The sequence below is a fragment of the Acanthochromis polyacanthus genome, chromosome 18 (assembly GCF_021347895.1).
Source record: "Acanthochromis polyacanthus isolate Apoly-LR-REF ecotype Palm Island chromosome 18, KAUST_Apoly_ChrSc, whole genome shotgun sequence".
Classification (NCBI taxonomy): domain Eukaryota; kingdom Metazoa; phylum Chordata; class Actinopteri; family Pomacentridae; genus Acanthochromis; species Acanthochromis polyacanthus.
Window position 1 is genome coordinate 7,551,882 of NC_067130.1, and position 22,619 is coordinate 7,574,500.

The window sequence follows — 22,619 nt, forward strand, 5'->3', positions numbered from 1 at the left end:
TACAGGCTGCAGATTAAACACTATCAAAGCACATTAACCTCCCCTGCATTCGTTAAATAATTCCTCTCTCTGACACACGTCGCTGATATTCCTCCACAGCTGCTCCTGCTCCATCCACTCAATCACGTCAAGGTCCTGTGCCTGTACAAGCCGTCACAAGTGGCAGTAGATATTTCAGCAAAACGTTCCTGTCAGCAAACGCCAGCGAGGCTTTCCTGGTGGCTGTTTTTGCCACGAGGGCAGATGCCTTTTCCATAGGAGAAAGAAAAACTGCACCATTACACTTTGTCGGAACCCTCCCTAATGTGCTCGGTAATGAATTATGGGCCGTCCAGTGACTTCTCAGACTGTAAAACGAAAATATGCACGTAGGGGACAATGTTTTTGCTCACAGCTGAACGCAACTAGAGAGGCGATTGTGCACGTCTGTTCATCATTCAGCTCAGAGCTGGAGGGACGAAAATGATCAGGGGAGGACCAGGGGTCAGAGAAGGAGGAAGGTTGAGTGTTATATTGTAAGAGCACTGATTTTTCTTGATGAATTTAGTGTTTTTTCTTTGATAAAAGATTGAATAACACATTGAAATAGTTAGTTGGATAAGCCATGAATCACAAAAGTGAAAAACAATCATGCAAGGAGAGAAGACAAATTTCCACTTGCCAGTGGTTGATTTCACAGCATTGACCTGCAGTAATTGCTAACCTGTTATATAATGTATGCTCGCTGCAACCCAACGTCTTCTCCTAATAGGTGAAATATTTAAATGCCGAAGCCCCCCAGTGGCCTCAGAGCTTTTTCAGACAGAATACTGCTGAACAAAATGCATATTTGTTATCTCCATCGTAGTTTTGGCAACTTATAGATCCACTTCTGATGTGAGATTCATCCTATTTTAATAAAAAAGATTTGTACTAACATTTAATCACAAGTTTAAACACCTCACTTTAAATCTCCACTGATCTCTGCCCTACATATCCAGGAATTTATGTAACCTCTTTGGCCTGCAGATTCCAGAGAGAATGTAAAAAAATGACTTTCCAACCTTAATCTTAGAGTGTCTTAATTGCATTACATTAGATTTCTCACTTTAATACCCTGAAATCAGTGGAGATGCCAAGAGAGCAGCTGTATTAATGAAGTCAGCTGCACTGCTCTCAGCCTAATTTACTGTATTTATTTCACAATTATGTTGACATTTTGATCCGATCTGTAATTGTGTTCATTTTTGTCTTGGTGTATTTTGATATCTCCACCTGTTCAGCCACCTTTCTAAGCTTTACCTCATTCTGGGAGCCAACAGCACCACCTTTACTGTCCCTTTTCCCCCAACTGTTAAGTTAAAATTTAGGGTGGGAGCTGATGAATTGGGGGCAAAGGGTTTTTGCAATGTTTCTGCGTCACAGGAAAGGTCCAAATAAATGCCAGAACTCAGCCTCCTTCCACAAATTTAACACAGGTTCTTTGCTGCCTGAGTGTGAAATACAGCGGACGAGTCAAAACCGCTCCTTTACCGGTACGACACGATAAAATGTTCATACTGGAGGCACACGTCACGACTCGGCAACGTGCCAGCTACTCTCCATTTAGTTTAATTTGGAATTTCTAAAAAAAAAAGAAAAGAAAAAAAGAACCTGTCCCACTCCTGAAGGGCTAATGGGATCAGTGACCTAGATTGTAAATTTAGCACCGATTCGTTACATAAAAATGGAATTGCTGAAATAGTCATATTTCGTGCATCGGAATGAAAGCCCCCCCCCCCCCCCCCCCCCCCCACCACCACCACCATTCATCGTGTTCGACTCAAGGACAAAGAGAGCGCACAGGAAAAATCAATAAAGCCTCGCGCCGCCGCTCTCCTCACAGACATACATGAACGCTCCACATGCTACAGTCTGACAGCTTCAAAGGCTGCGAGGCTGCAGCTTCACCGACACACAAACTCCACCGAGCCGCTCATTACAGCTTCTAAGCCAATTATATGTCAAACAGCTACTGTACAAGAAATATCAACTGTCAACAAGCTGGCACCTCGCGAAAAAAACACAACAGGCTGCAACTGATGCCCCTGAACAAATGCTAACAACTGCCCCACAAAAGCCTCGTTTGTGTTTATTTAAAAGCTACAATCAGAGTCTCACCGCAAACACAAAAAAACACACGCGTGAATTAAAATTTCAGGGGCAGTTGTTCATATCAAATGAGTGACACCGAGCTCCTTTAACAAACTGACATCTGTCAGAGAAGTGTGTAACTCTAACCACAGCTCGTCCTGTTTGGCTTTCCAAGTGAGTGTAATGTAGACACGGAAACACAAGCTGTGACTCCGCTCTACTACGGTTTCTTACTTACAGAATTAGGCCTCTGAAAGCGGCTAAATCTATTGTTTGCACACAGCGCAAGCCACGTTTTATTTTACATTTTAAACAACAAACCAACCCTGTCAAAAGCAGTTACAAAGTTTGTTACCTCAAAACAATGTAATTAAACATTTAAAAGCAGGTTGCATGAGGAAAGCCTACTTGGTGAGTAAAAGCAATTATGGTAATGGATGACCTGAAATACAATACTCAAGGGCCCTTTAGCTCACAGCATGAAATATTCCATGCTAGCAGCAGAGGTAGCGGTTATGACAGAGAGGTGGAAGAAACTACATCTGCTGTGGAAAGAACAATAAACTGTGTGTTTTAAACGCTGTCAAGATGCAGGGGAAGACGCTGATGGGGAGGAATTAAGGCAGGCGGCCGGTGATCCAGGAGAGTTTTAGATTAGTTAGAGGCTGGAAAATAGCTTGAACGCTGCAAATAAAATGACTTTAAATTAGAGCTATCAGAACGGGAGCTGAACTTGTTGACAAAGGCTGAAAGCAACTTAGAAGTCTGACGTTTAGAAAGTGAGTTTTTGAACCCAAATCAAACTTAAGCTGGTCAGACAGATTATAGTGACTCATTGTTTGATCACACTTGGACAAATCAAGAAATTTTGAGTTACCAACATTAGAAATTAGTCCAAAATAGTGTGATTTTAATTGCAGGAAGGTGCTGTAATGTTTTGTTGTCCCTTCTGCTGTGAAGTCTTTATCACATTGGATTTATCTGCTGGCATCCAGTGCACCAAAACTATACTGCTTCCTGTCATTTCTTTCCTTTCCAATACACCAGTTTTTCTTTGTAAGTAATTTGTGGAAACTCTCTGAATGTAAATCAGCTGAGAGGAGTGTTTGTGTTAAACTCAGAACAAACTGCTCTGCTGTCTCCACGCTCACCTTCAGGTTTAATTTGGACTTTTCTTTTATAGAACTTGAGATCAAACCGTGTGCTCGCGTTTTATTTGATCGCCTTTAGCGCCACGTCTTGTCGAAAAGCGCTTTTGTTTTTGCTGTGTTGGTTCTGAGTCTGATCCAGGTCGAGTTTAGTTCCACTCTGATCCAGTTTACATAATGTTTAGTCCACTGTAGATCCACACTGGTCCAGTTTATATGTCGTCTAATCCACTAGAAATAAGTTATCAAAAGGGTCTCAGAAAAGTAACCCAACATACGTCAAACTCATGCAAACTGACCAAGCAAAGAGAAACGCTTGCCGAGTAAATGTAGTTGACAAATGCTGCAAATCTGTTTGCTGTTTCTGTTGCTTAAAGGCTCAGTTCACCCAAACTGCTGCACACAGGCAGCATCCTAGCAAACGCACAAGGATTTCTGTTTGAGGAGCTCACAGAATTAAAAAGTTGCATTTAAACAATAAAAGCCAAATGCTGCTAAATGCTAACATTTCCATGTTAACCCTTCATTGGGCAAGTGATCATCTTTGTTAACGTCCGCACACTTTAAATGTGGCATTGCTCCCGCCTCTCAGTGAGGTGGAGAAGCATGTGGTTTTCATCCAGCCAATCAGCAAAGATCACTTTACGTTACATCGCACTACATCGTGGCATTTGACCAATCAGCAGAGGCCTGGAACGTGTCAAACTTTCTCTTTTCTCTGAAGTTGGAAAAGATGGACTTTTGGCTCGATTCTCTTCTATATTTGCAGTTGAAACATCAAAACTAACCATGGTTGATTGACAAAACTCGCACATTTTACAGTTAAGTAGTTGTTCTAAGTGATGATATATATATATATTTTAAGAAATGTATATATTTTTTTTTTACCACTAAGGGACAAGGAACCTTGTATGGTAACTTCACTAGCCTTGAATTTCAAGATGAAAATTTGAAATTTTGAAAAAGTCACAAAAGTAAAAGTCTTATGTACTCCAATAACAGTCTGAGGTTGAAATGTCAGAATATTTCAGTGAGTGCCCGATGCTGCTCAGAACGACAATGTCAACATGCCGCTGTGTTTATCGTGTTCACAGTCGCAGTTTGTCATGTTAGCATTGAAACATTAGCAGTTAGCATGAAGTAAAGCTCCGGCTGATGAGAACGTCAGTAGTTTTGTGGGTGATCATAAACTGAATCAATGGATCGGTTAAAATGTTGACCTGATAATGGTGTCGGATGAAAAACTAAGGGATCATTGTAGTTATTATTGTTCATTAAAGAAGAAAAAAACAACCAAAAAAGGCTTAAAAGTGAGCCTTATCGTGACACTGAAGGAAAAGTCACTGGATCACCAAAGGATTAATCCTCTGAAGGCTATGGATGTCTGTGGAAATCAATTTAGTAGAGGTTGAGATATTGTAGCTTGTTCCTAAGCGGTGGGAGAAACAACTGACAGGGCCACACTGTAATGCAATAGCAAGATTTATTTCCCACAAACAATGTCCATGTAACTCTGGAAATCCCTCAGAACAAAAACAAAGACCTCCAATAGATAAACTGGACAAAACAAATCTGCATGACAGGCAGTTTAACTCTTGTGAAAAGCAGATCATATTGGAAATGGAGATCAAATGCAAAGCTGATGATGTGATCGCATGAGTTTTACTAAATCAGTGGGGAGAAATGTGATTCAGATTGTGAAATGAGATTCTACCTGAAAACATTATATAATATTTTGGCCCAACCATAGAGATACAAAATTATAGAGATTAACCAAATTAGTGAAATATTGGAAGAACCTCTGAAATCTGTTCACAAGGGAAATAAAAAAACACGCTACAGAACCAACAGGAGGAATACCAGTCAAACTTGGTGTGCTGCCTTTAACCCTCCTGTTGTCCTCATTTACAGTCACCAAAAAATATTGTTTCTTTGTCTGAAAAAAATCCAAAAATTCAGCAAAGAATTCCCCACATTTCTAGAAATTTGCAAAACCTCCAGGAAGAAAACTCCAATAATTCATTAAAAGTATTTTTTTTAAATCCCCCAAAATTGGCAAGAAAATTCTTGTAAATATTTTCAAAAAAATTAGTAAAAATCTTGAAAAAAAATCCTAAAAAATGTCTAAAGTGATTACATATATATCAGTAAAATTTCTACTATTTTCTTTAAGAACATTCACAAAAAATCTACCAAAATCCAGCGAAATTCGCTGGATTTTGGTAGATTTTTTTTGTGAATGTTCTTAAAGAAACATTTTTAGCATTTTGTTTTTTCCACCAAAAATGTTCGAAGATTTCTCAAAAATGCTGAAAATGTGGACATCAGAAGTTTCACTGTGATAATGTGTTTTTTTCCCCCACATTTTCAAACTTTAAAGCAGTTCAATCAGACACGGGTTCAGTCATGGCAAGTGAGAAAATACTGTATGTTTTTTGACCTCTAAATCCATGTCAGTCTTAAATATTCCATTTGTTATATGGACATGCATGAAGACAAATGTGCACAGATTTGTATTTTTTCATCCTTTTCAAAGCTTTAACTCTCAAGCAGCCATTTGCAGAGGCGAAAACTAGCCGAAACGCATTCCCAAAAATCGAATCCTCACAGTGACGATAAAGTACAACAGCACACACGTTAATCCGCTGCATTGTACCAACAGAGCTCGGTGAACAGGCAGCCCATACGGCGACTGTTTCTAATTGAGGATAAATCCAGGCTTCGCTGGTTCCTCTCAGACATTCAGCTTGTTTTCTGATGGACTCAGAATACAGTCTAATCACTCGGAGTGCACGGCCCTTTTCTCATCATGGGAGAGCTTTAGTCATGTCAGGTTGAGAGACAATGGAGCCGAATATGTCCTGAGATCATTCGCCGTCCTTCGTCTGCGTCTCAGAGGAGCTCACCTGCGATGGTAGCTGGGTTGGTTACTGGTTTCACTACTCTCAATATAACTAATGGAGTGCAGCTCAATATTTAATCTGTGTAATGTGGAGATGGGAACATATATCTTGTCACCGAGAATGAAATCGCTCAATCTCATTAGTGAATTAGGTTGAGAGGTTCAGTCCAATTAGACATTAATGCAATGCTTTATTTATGGTATCAAAGTGAGCCACTAAGAGGCCACTTTGCTGAGTAAATCTGAAGCTGGTGCAGATTCACTTAGTTTTTGTTTCTGAGATTAAGTTCCGCATTTGCATGTGCAATTCTTCTATTCGAGCAAAGTAAAACTTCTCAGAGCCAAAGTAAAAGCTGAAATAAATCTTTCCTTCTTTTTTTTAAAGCGCGGTGGCTGCGGCCAAGTTACACACATTAATAATCTAAAATCATCTCCGGGTTTAAAGTCACACACAGAGCACAATTCGGTAAATACCATCAATAAATAATCTTCAGGTTTCTGGGCTCTTTGGGAGGCCGGGTATCTCTGCCCTTGAAAGTCTGTAAGTTCAGTGAAAACACTGCGGTCAGCAGCCAGTGGTGGTTATCTGACTCCAGTCTGGAGTCTCAGGTGGAGGACAGATTTCACCGTGAGAAATGCAGAGTGTCTCCTGCAGTTACACCATATCTCTGACACATACGCAGCACCCAGGGGCGATCCGACGAGCACAGCCAAGCTCGGCTTTGGCAGGATTTGCTGGCACAGTTTTCTGACGGTGCGTTGTTGTTTTGTTTTTTTTCATCTTTTCTCCAGATTGTAAAATGTAATATTGTGCCACTGCGAAACATCAGCGCTGACTTTTATCACAAAAGCGCACATCAAAGACGGAACAGCCCCCAAAGCGTTTTGCATTAGTTTAAGAAAACTCAGCAGAACTGTCATCACAAGGTACAGGCGAAATAGCGATGGCCTTAACACGAATGCCCCTCGGCAAAGAGCCCCTTTGATGTGAGGAGAAGAGAAAACTTTTCCAAATGTAAGTTTTCTGTCTGTTTGAGGAAAGACTGAACTCATCAGCCACCTCAGCAGTGAGAGTGAGAAGAGGCTCCCAGCTGGCAGCTCATATCAGACTCCAGCAATGACAAATCAAAGTTAGTGAAGAGCTACAAACTCTCACCTCTCCGTTTCTGCTCAACCCACAGAAACTAAAAAGTCTAAAAGCTGCTTGAATGGATCGACAGCTGACAACAAAAGACTTCACTGGCACTGAAACCGGCCTAGAACTTCAGTTTCAAGAGGATTTATAAGAAGACTCATGAAGCACACTGCAAAAACTCAAAATCTTACCAAGTCTGTTTGTGTTATTTTAGTCAAAATGTCTCATCCCACTTGATTTAAGATAAATTCACTTAATAAGTGACATTTCAGCAAGACGGAGGGACTTGTTTTAGGACAACGCATCCTAAATATCTTGTTAAGTCAAACAATCTTGAAACTATCTTCTTTTGAGTTAAATTTTACAAGAAAACTCAAAATAAATTCAAACCTCGTGTCGTCCCGTGGGTCGAAATTGACCCGTTTTAAAGTTTGAAAATGTGGGAAAAAATATATATTTTCACAGTGAAACTTCTGATGTCCACATTTTCAACATTTTTTGGAAACCTTTGAACATTTTTTGGTGGGAAAAAAGAAATGTTAAAAATGTTTCTTAAGAACATTCACATAAAAATCAACCAAAATCCAGCAAATTTCACTGGATTTTGGTTGATTTTTTTTTATGTGAATGTTCCCAAAGACAATATTCAAAGTTTTACCAATATATATGTAATCATTTTTTGGTAGATTTTTACTCATTTTTTGAAAATATTTACAAGACTTTTTTTTTCCAAATTTGGGGGATTTAAAAATATGCTTTTAAGGGAAACTTTTAATGAATTATTGGAATTTTCCTCCTGAAGGTTTTGCAAATTTTCAGAAATTTGGGGAATTTTTTTGCAGATTTTTTTTTTGATTTTTTTCAGAAAAGGAAACAATATTTTTTGGTGCCTGTAAATGACGACAGCAGGAGGGTTAAAATATCTCAAATTAGGAGGTTACATAAAAGCAAAAATCTATTTTTGAGTGAAAAAGTGTTTTTTTTCCTTTTTTTTTTAGCATGTCCGGCTTATTTTAAGACACCTAAGCTTGGCAATCCTGGTAAAATAGAGCTTAAAATAAATTTTCCCAGTAAATTTTCAGATCTCAGTATTCTAAATATCATATCTTATTTCAAGAAATCTTACCAAGCCATTTTTCACTTGTTCTATTATCAGATTTTCTCACTTATTTCAAGGTAAAAGTTCCTTGAAATAATTTTTTTTTCTTGTTTTGAGAGGAGCATTTTTTCCAGTGCACATTGGTATCTACAAAAGAAGAATAAGCATAATATTCCTCCTTTTAGACTCGAGGACAGAACTAAGGACATTTATCACAACATGACTGCTCTGCCTCTCTCTGTTAATGCACTTGGCTCAGTAGGTCACCCGTCACTGCCAAAGCAGCACAGCAGATGTATCCCAAAACAATTCAAATGACAGCTGGTGTCCAACTTCTATCCTGTCTGCCCTGACCTTTGAAGTTTTCAGTCACTCCGAGGAGGAAAAAACTTTGCGATACCCTGTAAAAATCAGAGGGCCCCGTCTTTACCGAGTTTGACAAGTAAATCAGTTTTAAGGGGCTGGAAATGGTGGGGAAACATTTCATCATCCTGACTTATGCCTCTACATCTGACAGGCATCTGTGAGTACACATGGATGTGCATGCATAATCGATTCCACTGCAGAAGCAAAAAATATTCTCACACGGAAAAGTGCACTTTAGAAAACAGCATCACTGCAAACACATTTTTGATGAACCCTAAAAATGAAGACGGGTCAAAAACCAGGAACATTACGACACTAAAGAGCAGAGGGGGTGTAGATGGGGTGATGCTAAATAGATTCAGTCGGTTTGTGGGTTGTTTTTTAGGTGAAATTCTGTGAGAAAGCTTCGATTTACAGGGTCGTGCATCTGAACTCAAGTACTGTATTCTGTTTATATTTGAATTATTTGTATTCTTCTAGAGTCTCCACGCTTCAGAGGAAAATATTGCACTTTTTATTCCTCTACTTTTATCACGTCAAACCAAAACACAGGTCTACTTCAGTTCACAAAAAGGCTGTAAAATTGTGAGATCGCTTCAACAAACAGCTTGAACTTTGTGGTCTGTGTGTATTTAACCCAAATTGTGATCTTTTTCTTCAAATCTAACCTGCAGTTTTGGCGCCTGAACTTAATTCAGTAGCCTTGTAGTGCAACAAAAAGCAAACAATGACTGAAAACAGCACAGGACTTGAACTCCAGTCACCTGTGTGAAAGCCATGTGGTCTTTGTTGCTCTTTTAATGTACAAATCTAAAAGAAAGAAATAAAAAAAGTCTTGTCATGTGGTATAAAACACTTGGCATGGACTTAGGCTGATAAAAAGAAGAGCAAAAATGAACAAAATGTAAGAATCTAATAGTTTTACAACCTTTAATGTGGAAGTAATCCTTTTATTTTTTGGCAGGTATTACACATTTTGGAGCGACTGTAAAACATTAAACTACCCAGTAGCTTAAAAAAACTGAGGTTACCTGATTCATAAATGAATAAATTAACTGGAAATCAGTTCATTTTAGTTTTAGTGTTGGACAAACCCAAATTTTTATATTTTTGATACAGTATAACACTTTCAAAGGCCCTTCCTCTGCTGTCACTACTTTTACTTCTTATTTTTAACTTTTCCTAATCACATTTATTTACTTATTTAAATGCAGTTCCTTTGCATTAATATTGTTAAACAGTAGACTGCTTCCTTCACCACTTTCACCTGTACTCATCATTGCCTATTTACCCATCATATGAAGCACTTTATCAACCTTGAAAACAGTCGAATGATGTCTCCTTTGTCTGTGGAAGGAGCTCCTCTGAGAAAATTACTTAACTGACGTCTCCCAGGTGTCTCGGTTTGAGTCTGGAGACCACAGATTTTTAACGGTAGAATTAAAGGGGAGCACAGTTTGAAAGGCAAAGTGTTTTTCAGGCAGGAAGATTCTAACGAGCTGCCGAGCCCAAACCGCTGATTGATCGAAGAGCAGAAATTCAACTGACAACAATTCTGATAACTGCTTAATCGTTAATCTCTTGTTCCAGCTTCTCCAGTGTGAGGATCTGCTGCTTTTATCTGACTTGTTTCATTGTAAACGGAACGTCTTTAGGCTGTTCAGACAAAAAGAACTGCGGGGCATTCTGCTGAGCATTTTGTGCTATTTTATCACGTTATAGACTAAACAATTGAAAGCTGCTCAAAACATAATTGTTACACACAGTCCCAATAAACAATATTCTAAAGGTGCATTATTAGACTTACAGGATTCAGCATTTGTGAGACTCAAAAGTGAAAATATCTCTTGTTTTTCTTCTGGGAAGTGCAATGCTAAACCTGAAGGTATATTTCATGCAAACGCCCTGTTTAAAAGGATTTTCTCAAAATAACTTCCAGGTTTGAATTTGCATTTGACTCGCCTAAGTGGCTGACAAAAAAAATGATCTTAAGTCAAACTTTTCACTTTTTGGGTTTAAGTAAAGCCTCCGTTCAGACCTGGATTAACTTGAATCTCTGTGATATTTTAATTTTCAAGCTTTAATTCCAGTCTGTGGCCGATCTGACCGGATATACCTGAAAGTTTCACACATCTGAAGAGAAATCTCACGTTTTCAACCAAACGCTTTGTCACGAGAGAGACAGCGGCACGGAGAAAATGAGAAGGAAACGGCATTTCAGCAGCTCCGTGTACGCATGTGTGTGTCATTAGCAAGATTGATTGAGAATTAATTCGTCTGTGTCTGTGTGTGTGCGTTTGTGTGACAGCACATATGTCAGTCTGCAGAAACCGAGTAATGACAGAGCAGCAACAACAGGCACAAAAGAGCCTTCAGGCAGGCATGGAAAAGGAGCAGCTGCTGTGGTGGAAGCTGAAGTATAAACACTCTGAACTGGATTTAAATAGTGACACAGAGTCAGATCCAGGAAACGGCTGATGGTTGCTTCCAAAGGGAACTTGATGAATTAGAGGACAGACCTAATCAACCCGTACATTTAGAGAGAAGCAGCAGCAGCAGTGAGTGAGACTGCAGTGACGTTTTCTGATTCATCTAATGCAGGGGTGTCAAACTCATTTTAGTTCAGGGTCCACATTCAGCCCAATTTGATCTCAAGTGGACTGGACCAGTAAAATCACAGCATAATAACCTATAAATAACTCCAAATTTTTCTTTAGTTTTAGTGCAAAATGGTACATTTTGAAAATATTCACACTTAAGGAATTATGTTTTTATAAAACATTGTGAACATCCGGAAGTTTCTTAAGAAAAATAAGTTAAATTTCAACAACATTATGCCTCAGTTTATCATTTTCACATTACAACTTCCAGATCCCAGTGTTTCTGCAAAGGCACGAAACATTTAGACACACGTATGTGGAACTGAATGATATAGTGTTTTACTTTATGATCAAAACGACAAAAAACAGGAAAAAATATTACAAAAATGAGACCCAAAATGACAAAAACGAGACACTAAACATAAAATTTGAGACAAATGACATAAAACTAAACAAAAAAGAGACAAAAAATTTGACAAAAGCGACAAAAATGGGCAAATGACACAAGCGAGACAAAAAAAGACAAGTGAGAAACACAATGACAAAATAAACACAAGCGAGACAAAAAGGAAACACAAAACAACAAAAACATGAGACAAACAACATGAAACAAAAAAGAGACAAAAAAAGTTACAAGGCAACAAAAAATAGACAACACAAGCGAGACAAAAAGGAAACACAAAATGACAAAAACACGAGACAAAAAACCACTGACAAAAAAACAAAAAGAAGACAAAATATTACAAAAATTAGACAAAAAATGACAAAAGAAACACGAGCAGAATAGTATTTTATGATCGAAACAGCTTCTCAAGGTCTAGAAAAGATTTTAAATTTATAGTTTTACACATTTACAATCTGCAGTTAATGTCTTCTCTGTAATTTTTACACTTTGAGGGCCGGATTGGACCCTCTGGAGGGCCGGTTTTGGCCCGCAGGCCGCATGTTTGACACCCCTGATCTGATGTATTCTGTCGTGGTGAATATGTGGCGACAAGTGATTTGTGGTAATCAAACAATTATCTTAGTAAACTTTTCTAGGTCAGCTGAGGATGAAGCGTCTTTATTCTGACGTGAGAGAGAGAAAGAGACAGAGAGCTGCTATCTGGGGTGAAAAACGTTTTTGGATATCGATGCGACTGTCAGAGGAGCGCGGATCAAAGACGGTTTGAACAGCCTTCCTGTGGGGTAAATATGCAGCTGCCGACAATTAAAGGAGCTTTTGTTCGAGGTAAAATAGGAATTCGAGGTCACGTGGAATGAAGGAGGCAACCGTGCTTTAGAGCTCTTTTTAAAAATCCATATTCGTGTGTTGCGGTGAGAATAAATACGACTGACGGGGACCGAGCACAATCAGCACAGGCAAACTGATTCATACAAACAGGAACAATAAATGTGCAGCTGAGGCAGGACTAATTTAACACACTGTTGTAAAACTCACTAAAAGGAAAGCTGCCATTTAAAAGAACTAAACTGTTGCAATATTTTGCAAGCAAAGGATAAAAAAAAGAAGCTCGATTTGTGAATTTGCTCAGCAAAATGTGCAGCTGAGGCCAGAATCTGATGCCTAAACTTACAGTATGCTTTGTAATTTATAAACAGCTACAGGAAGTGTCTGCAGGGGGACTGAAGAAGTCTCTGTTGTGCATTGAAATATGGAAATGATGTGTGTGCTTTTCTATCATCTCTTCTAAAGAAAAGGGTTTTTTATAACAAGAGAAGATCTGAAGGGGGGTGACACATTTTACTGTTGGGCTATTTTAATGACTGATATCCTCCCGGGACGTGGAGCTGCTAAATATACCAACAAGGCTGATGAACACTCTGTAGTTAATCCAGAAGATAAGAACTTAATGTTTTATCAATTTTTTTTCAGTCTCCAAAAAGCTACATCTTGAATCTAAGACTTAATGGAGTCAAGATATGAGCAGAAGATGAAAATAGCTGGATCAGCTTCTCCAATTCAGCTGAAGGCATTACTTTAAAAAAAAAAAAGAAGAAAAAAAATCCCATCTTGTGTAAACGCAACAAAATATCCATTAACATGATGAAACGTGGCGTCAGTTCAGACTCGAGGAAATGCTTGAGTTGTGTTTCTTTTCATTTTTCGTTCTCCTCTTTTAAGTTGATTTCATTAAAAAAACTAGAAACTGAGATGCATGAGCCCTTTTGTGGCGACATATGTGCACCCCTGCAGAAAAAGTGGCATCATTAATTTTGTGGCTGCTCAACAAAAGGCAGCAGAGGAGGAAATGTAAGTAATGCAACGACGCTCCAAGGCAAGGTCATAAAACTGTGAGCTGGAACATCTCAGAGGGGAAGCTGGACGATCGCTCATCCACTGAGCCCCGTAAGGAGTTCTTAAATCTGATCAAAATGTCTAACGAACTGCTAATGTGGCTTCAGAAGATGATGATCAGTCTAGAGAGCCATCATTTATGCAGTTACAGACTCCTGAAGAAGGAAGAAACAAGCTTACTTTGTGTTTCTGGGGTCAAAGTTGTTACATGCTCCAAATTTTTGGGTTGAGAGACGCTATTTGTTAATAATTAACCTGCAAATACCAAAACAAAAGTGCAATAAAGTGATAAATTAAGCAATAAGTAAAAGCAACAAGACATTTTCTGTCCTGGCAGACTGTGACCTTTGTTAAAATCAACAGTTCAAGAACAAGAGAAAGTGTTTACCTGTATCTCCCTTGCATGGTAGATGATAATCAGCCCCAGGAGAATGATTGTAGAAAGGCTTATCAGGCATTTTAGAGCTAATGAATACAGGGATTCCTGCAAAAAAAGAGAGCAAAAACCAGCCAAACAAGACACATGACGACACAAAATCACATCAAGATCAACTGTAAAGAGGAAACAGCCTGTTAAGGTGCACTGCAACAAATTCTGACATTGCAGTTTCTTCCAGTGTTATGGGGGGTTCCCCTTCATGGTTGGCCAGCAGTGGGGCCTTTTGGCCTGAATGTGGCAGGACGCTGGGACTGCATGGGACACCGAGCAGCGAAGCCCCACACTCCTGCTGCTTAAAGTGGCTCATTCCCTCTTTTTTGCCAGAAGTTGTTTAATGCAACAACAGAATAAAAAAACCCGACTTGCTTCGTCAGTCACATACATTAACTGAACGGGACGATAAGACTTGGAGTAAATACGCACCTTTCCATAGGCTCCCCATGAGAGTTCAGTCTCTATAACCATAACAACGATCCCAAACATCCCAAAGATTAAAGCATAGTCGCTGAGCCGCTTCCTCTTCTCAAACAAGGCCCTCCTGTGCCCCAGCTTCTCCCCAATGTTCTGGTTCTTCTTTTTCCCCGATTTGCCGCCGCTGTGGCCGCAGCCTCCCCCTCCGTCTCCCGATGCGTAAGGCATCAGGGTGGTGGAATTGTTCTCCGGCTTGGATACTAAAGTGTCCGACGCATCTGCGGCTGAGATGGGCTGCAAAGGCTGGGACTCGGAATCAAACTCGTGTATGTTTCTGCGGGACGAGCTCAAGTTGCTCAGCGGCCGCATTACGCCGCCGTTGTATCTGCAGCTGCTCATGGCTATTTCATTGTAGGAGTTACTGTCTTTGTGGCTGCTGCCCAGGCTGCCCCGCTGCTGCCTATCGCGGCAATGCTGCTGCTGCTGCTGATGGTGAGGATGATGATGTCTGGATGAACTACCATGACTAGAGGGTGTGAACTCGCAGACGCTGTACTGACAACCTTGCCTCGAAGACGTTTCCGAAGGTGTCCTTAAAGTTCCCACAGTGGTCGGCGACGTCCCGCGAAAGACGAGGCTTTTGCGCGCATCGCAGGTGCAGTTATTGCAGGTGCAGCATTGGTCGTGCTGCTTGCTGAGCCGATCCTCCCGCCCGCAGTAGTGCTGGTACTTACAGTGCTGGAGCTGCTGCTGCTGCTGCTGCTGCTCTGGAAAGAAATCGTTCTGCAGCTGTAATGGGGTTTCCATGTCAGTGCTGCCGTTTAAAGCAGCAGCAGCAGTCAGGTAGCAGCATGGAGCCCCTGACAAAGGGCGTTCTGGTCCTTACGAGAGGACGGAGCCGCTGCATGAATAGATCCATTTCGGCTCCGGTAGAATGTTGAGAGGAGCCTCCGATTGGGCAGAGGGGACCAAAACAACTGGCTCGACGTCATGAAAAGGTTGCAACCAGGGGATGTGAAGCCCAGCCTCGTTTTGTAGTGATCAACTGCTGAATTATTGGAGATCCACCTGTACTCTCACACCTGAAAGTGCGCTGAAGGTGTTTCTCCCTCTTCTATTTGTCTTCTTACTGTCATCAGTACACCTCAGCCAGGTGTAATTTACCTTCTTTCACACACCAGCCACCCCATCAGCCGGGCCTATTCATAAATCCCCCTCTGATTCCCCCATTTATTGAGTTCATAGGAAACACACGTAGCTGCCCGCCAGCCTCTGATTTACAAGCTGCTGATTTCATTCAGCTCATTGGCTCTCTGACTATGTGATCCTTGCAGGCCCGTGGCACCTTCCGTGACCGCCGTGTCAGATTGATGTGGCCGCTATTGGCCGCGTTATTAACGGCAGTGGAAGAGTTATGTCACCCCGAGGAAATACAGCTCCAACTGCCCCCCGAGACTGAGCAGCTGTGGAAGCATAAAGCAAAAAGAGGCTGAAACCCAATCATCCACATGTCGCTGCTTTGCAGCAGCAGCAACAAATCCAGTCTTAAGGGGCTGTTATTGGAGTTACTTTTGAGGGTTTTCATTTTAAAGTCCGGTAAAGTTGTGTCTCCAGAAGCAACAACAGAGACAGTAGAGGAGTTTAAAATGTATAAATGTGGTTTATTGTTATGTAGGTTGTGTGTTTGAGCTGAGCTGTCCGCGGTGCTGAAACTCCCTCCATCGTGAACTAACTTTCAGCACCGTGGACAGCTCCACTCGCTCATTGATCACAACCGAAGCCTTTCAATAAAACAATCCCTCTGCACAGGATCGCAATGCGCACTTACTCCTGATTGGCTGTATCCACACACCACGTGACAGCACCCCTCCATCCTGAGGTGGAAGCTTCCCCTGTTTTTTTTTTTGTTTGTTTGTTTTTTTCCTCCTCCTCCTTCTCCCCTCTCTGTGTGGAGGCGCCACAGTGAATGAGTTAGACGCTCTTCATTAATTCAAACCATATATCGCCTACAGGACGGATCCTATTAGGGTAATATGCGAGGCTCGCTGTTAATCACACGTGTTACACAGTCTGAGGACACGGAGCCGGAGAGTTAATTAAAGCTGCAGCCAGCCGGGATCTGTGCACACCGGTTTTTACCTGCATGGTGGCATGTGTCCCCTGTCATGTTGTTGTTGTTGTCCAGTTATCTTGGACAAATTCCAGCCAAAGTAGTGGTCTGAGGTAATCTTTTTTACTCATTGCCAGCAGAATATTTAGCCTCTCCTGCACTGATTGTACACTGTATGGTAAAAATACATCTCAAACACAGAAATCTGTCCTCTAAGCTCATTTAGACATTTGACATTTTTGATTTTGTTCTTAGAAAAGCTCCCACTGTTGTGTCAGTGAAACTCATCTTATCCCCTTAGTTCTTATTTGTACTGCAATACAGACTTAAGGTAATTTTGAAGTATTTCTTCATAAAGCCCTTCATATTTTAGCCTCACTCCCCCCACTTAGGTCATCATCCCCCATTTATGTCTCAAAATCAAACAAAACAGGGGTTTTTTTTGCAATTACAACATCCAGGCTCATGAACAATCTCCAGTTTCAAATTTAATTCTGTCCCTTTCTTGGCAATTTCATGTCAAAATATAAAGACTCTTCCTGAAGCTGCCCTATCTACTCTTAGTTACTTTTTATCACTCGGCTCTTTCATTTTGATCGGATGAATGATTTCTCTGAGCTTTCGCTTTTAATCTTGTGCTCTTGTAGTTTCAGCTCCAATTTGCTTTATCTGAGCTATCCTGATCATATACCTGTCTCTACACACGTTTATCCTTCATGTATACATTTACGAGGGCACTTCAAAAAGTCCTCTGCCTCACCCGAACACATCACAGGAGGAAAATTGTTCTTGCATTTTTTTTTTTTAACAAAGTCGGCTTTAACTTCTCTGTCCTTGGTCCACTGACATTCAGGCTTTGCTGTCTCTTCACATAAGAAGGTCACATCTTGAGCCTCCAGATTCTCAGCAGCATGCGTAACGTCATCATTACTCTGAAAATAGGAAGCGGGATTTCAGTTCTCGAAACAGAAGTAGACTATGCAGTTCGGGTGAGTAACGTGCACGGGGCGACAAAAACAGAAATTATGTCTCATGTGTCATAATTTTTGCTTCGTCCTCCTTGTACCTATCTGTAAGTATTTCTGTCTCTGCTGTTGTTTTCTCTCTGCAATACTTTTTTCTCTCCCCTTTACCCTCACCCAGGCAGATGTCTGTCTTCCCTGAGGCTGGTTTTGTGGAGGGACTTCTTCACTGTTGCAAATATGCTTGCTCATAGAGAAACTTATTTTGAAGCATCTCAGCCTAAATACTGAAATCATTCCGGTGCATTTGTGTTTTATTCAACCATCTATGGTTTTAGCCATGATTTTTTAAAGTTCAAACTGTAGTGTCTTATTGTGAAAATTCTAAATTGCTGAGTAAATGTACAATCATGCAGTGTTTGGACACCCCATACATTTGTGAAATATTGCATTAAGAATCACTCTGAGGTCTTCGAGTGCAATTTCTTTTAGTACAATCACAGCCTTAATACTAAACAAATCCCAAAGAAGCCATTAAAAAGTGAAAATTATTTGGTTCCATAAAAAGAAGGAATTTTCAGTATTGGGTCATTTTGGTAGAATTTAGTTTTTCTTGTTAACAATAAACAAAAAAATATCATTTGTATTTGTTTGTGTCTGTCTAATGCAGTCACACATTTTGAAACACAAAAACATGTTTCTTCACAAATATTTCATGATAATATTTGAGATTATGTAAAATTTTACAGGTGTCCGGAAACTTTTTTTCCACCACTGTATCGTATTTCTGCATTGAAAAGCACTTTGGCTGAATTTCTCCTGTTTTAAAAGAGCTGTAAGTGTTGATTAATTGACTTAATATTGAGGTTCAGGTCAGATTATGAAGGTTCAGTTATCTGCATGTGAAAAATATAATACAGAATACTAAAGAACAGAAATATACAGTAGAGTTTAGAGGAATAGAATAGAATTAATATACTGTAGTTCCTAAAGTATGAGGCTTCTAAGTGCTGGTTGCCTAACCCTGGGACATTTCTTTCAGTTAGAGATTCATTATCAAGTTACTATAATTAGCAGAAGTTCATTATTCTCTGATATTAATGCATGTGGGGCTGGTTGAAATAACTCAAGACTGATGTTCCAGTGTACTTTAAGAGGAAAAAGTGGAGAAAATCCTGCATATTCTTCTAAGATGCTGGTTCACAAAAGGTAAACAAGAAGATGCTTTTTCAAACATGTTGCTTCTGCACACATAAGAGCAAATATGTAAGATTACATATAATTAGAAAGTACAAAAGACGTCTTTAACAATCCAACAGAAGCCAGTAATGTTGACATTTGCTGCTGTAGAGCAACAGTACAGAATCACAGTTTAACAAAGCAGAAAAACACCTGGATTCAGGCATTTAAGTGGATAAAGAATTCAATAATGCTACAGGTTTATAAACCCAATCCCACAGATCATATTTAAATGTAAAATAGAGTGGATCAGAGCGATTAAAATAGACCAACATTTTCTCTTTTTTCCACTCCACCGCTGATTTCTGTCGAATAACGTAGAAAAAAATGAGTGTTCGCGACCTTTCTTGATTATAAATGCCACCTGTGTTCATTCAGACTACAAATGGAATCCAGATCAAGCTCGGCTTTTATCCCGTTCTTTGTCCCCGGCAGTGTGCTCTGAAACGTAGAGGTTTAGCTTCATGAATAAAAAGTTTGCCTCCAAGTTGCGAGCTTCTCTCCGGCTTTGTGCAGCTGTCTCCATTCTCCTTCTCATGTACCTTGAAAGGGAAACATAATGCTGCCTCTCACAATTACAGAGTCAGCAGCACTTTACTCCCAGACTCCACGTGTTTACCTACTGGACTGTGTTTTGATCGTACTGACAAGCAGCAGGTAAAAAGTGGGGCGAGGCAGGCAGAGTGAGCGGCCTGCTTAGTCAACAAAAACAGCCACTCAGACACTCAGCAGTCATTTCCCAGCTTCCTTTGGGTGAAGGTACAGGTGCATTAATAACAGGAATATCGAGAACACCCTTGACCTCGATAGCTTCTTGCTGAGAGTCGTGTCCGTTCTTTAGCAGCGTGAGTGTCCTCCATGAAAGACGCACCTTAGGCAGTTTTTTACTCTGTGTTATTTTTACAAGTTCATGTTTACCGGCAGCAGGAAAAGCAATAACAGGCATCTAAGCTATCAAATTATCTCATAGCACCTCATCCAGTGCGACCACGGTGTGTCTAAATTGCACCTCATGTTGAATATCAGCTCGCCATGCATCATCCGTACCGTAATGTGTTATTTTGCAGCACATTCAATGCAGTGTCACTGATACACTGCAGCTCCAAACCCTATCAATATGTCTTCCTGTACATTTGTATTTATTATACTAGAATTTTTGCTTGTTCAAACAGCACTGATGGATTTTAAATTCCCATACTGGAGAAGGTGAGAAATTGCTTTTGTTATGTTATTGTTATGCACAGAGACTTTATTTTACCTCAGGGCTTCTTTTTTTTAATAACCTCCAGGCCTCCAGATGAATTTACACCACTGATGAGTGTCTGGATGAAAAGAACAAAGCAGTCGCTGAGATGAGGAATCTAAATGATGCTTCACAGCAAATGAGATGACAACAAAGCATTTTGCTTTGAACGAGTCTCCATTAAGGTGGAATTGCAAATGATTACAAATAATATTTTTCATTATAGAGACAAACTTCTATAGAGTTGTTGCACCTTTTTCTGGTTCTTTGTCAGTTCTTCACGTCACTGTCTTCCTAATAAAGGTACAAAGCATCAGATGAGTCAATATATAATTGAGGGACTTCCCGCAATTATTTATTGGTATGTCCAGAAAGACTTGAAAATCATCCAAAACTACGGAAAATTAGTCCAGAATGATGTGAAATTTGTCCTAAATGACTCAAAAATTATCCCAAAGGCACAAAAATGATCCAAAATGACGAGAAAGGAGCCAACCTGACATAAAACGTGTTGAAAATTACTTGAAAATTATCCAAAATTACTCAAAAATTGTCCGAGTCAATATATAATTGAGGGATTTTTGAAGTTTATGGGATATATCTTGCATATATTTTTATTAAAACTTTAAAAAGAAATGTTATGTTCATTATGATCATGTCTTTACAAATTCCATAATTATTTATGATTGAAACAATCACTTATTAATAAATAATGACTGGACATCATTAATATGTCAACTAAATAACCGTCCCAATTTAATAATAACCACCTTCTAATTAGCTGAACAATAATAAAATGAGCTCATTCAAAAATAGTTTTGATTGTGTTCTTTTTAAGTTGAGATAATCATGACACATATTTCTTTTTTGGCATTATATCAAATTTTTTATGAAAAATAACAAATTGTATCTGTGTCCGAGAAATCACTTTTAACTAAATTCCTCATTGCAAAAACACCTCTGAAGGAAGTGTGTTAATTCCAGATCACATGACCTGCTCCATATGATGTCATTTCCTCCTGAAGAAAAGACTGGCAAGACTCCAAGGCTTTCTGAGTTATTTAATATAAAGTAGTGTGTGAGTCAAGAGTGGATTTATGGCATGTCAACAGGTTTACTACAATATCTTTTTTTTTTTTTTTTTACTCAGTAGTATATATAATATTTAGAAGAATCTTTGTGTAAAAATGCCATGTGGTGTTTGGTTAGAGGTGATCATGTTGATTTTAGGCCTGAAAAATGTCAACTATGATACAAAAAGTCCCGCAACTATATATTGACCCAGATATACTGTTTCAAGGTTGCAGATACATTTTCTTGAACAACGTGAAACTTAAATCATGTAAGTTAAGTCACATTCTGTAGTAAATTACAGGTATACGTGCAGCTCTGAATGCAGTTTATGCATCCTTTCCGACCTCTCTTGCAAGACTGACTCTGTGTCCTAAAATATTTGACAAAACTGCAGCCAATAAAAGTAAAACTTTCATCTTTAAGCAAAACAAATATTAATTTTATAATGTTGCTGTTTTGTATTAAAAATGTATTTTACAAACACCTTTCAGGACTTCTCCAGAACTTTATAATGTGTACTTTGGAGTCTTAAAGTGCTACTTTTTTTTTTTTTTTTTTTTTTTTTTTTTGCTTAGAGATAATTTAGGGCGCGTTAGAATTTAGTCACTTCAGTGTAATTAACTTTTAATGTCCCTGACAGCTTGAAAGTTCAATGGACAAAAAAATCACACCATGTACTTAAGAAATAAATGATTTAAACACACACACACACACACACACATGCACAAGAAAGCACCAAAAAATGATGATTTCTCTAACTTTTCTACGTAAGAGAGGCTAAAACATTCAATAAGGATTATATTTACTGTCTTCTTCTGCATTTTTGTGCTTTGATTTATTTCTATCTGTGACCATAAAAGCTTTTCAACCAGAGCTGCTGCTGTTCACGTAACACAAATTTAGTGGTAAATATTACACATAATCATTATCCTATGTAAACTGGTAGACATCTAGAAATGGCTGAAAAATAAATAAATAAATTTGACATTACAACCCTAAAAAGTTTCTGTTAATTTTCAGCCTCACAAACGGCCCAGACCTTCCTCTCCTGACTCAGTCTTCTGTGTGAGCCATTAAGCCACCACATCTTTCTCCCAGTGTGGACTTTTTGTGCTCTCTCACCTGATCAAGTTTGAGAAGACCCGCATGCATATTTTAAGCCTGAAAGCAGAAACGAGGGGAGATGCAGAAGTCAAATTTCTGAAAGATTATTATGGAATTTTTGTCCAACGATGCCAATAAATGAGCGGGCACTCCAGCTCTAATATGCTAAAAGCAGTAGGGACGAACATTTAAGATATTTTTAAGACCAACATCATTTGCAAATCTGCTCTACGGGCAAAAGCCTTTGAAGCTTTCAGAGGGAAACCAGACTTCTGCTTAAAGCATTCAGATTTATGTGGAGTCTATAGAGCTTTTTATATGTGTGAACCTTGGCTCAACTTTAAAATACATTTTTATGTCACGGCAAACCTTTTTT

The 22,619-nt window shown here is 39.4% G+C and overlaps 1 protein-coding gene across 2 annotated transcripts in view; it reads right to left on the reverse strand.

Annotated features, from left to right (window-relative positions):
- The window catches only part of kcnn2 (potassium calcium-activated channel subfamily N member 2), a 30,065-nt gene extending 14,396 nt beyond the window's left edge, over positions 1-15,669 (reverse strand). Inside the window, exons 1-2 of one of the 2 annotated variants that reach the window (XM_022209973.2) lie at positions 14,524-15,666; positions 14,050-14,145 (exon numbers count right to left, since the gene is read on the reverse strand). In XM_022209973.2, the coding sequence (XP_022065665.1) occupies positions 14,050-14,145; positions 14,524-15,318 (891 nt within the window). In that variant the 5' untranslated portion in view covers positions 15,319-15,666. Of the gene's footprint in view, positions 1-14,049; positions 14,146-14,523 lie in introns of both variants that reach the window. The other variant, XM_022209974.2, reaches the window with a different exon arrangement.
- Positions 15,670-22,619: the final 6,950 nt, after the last annotated feature.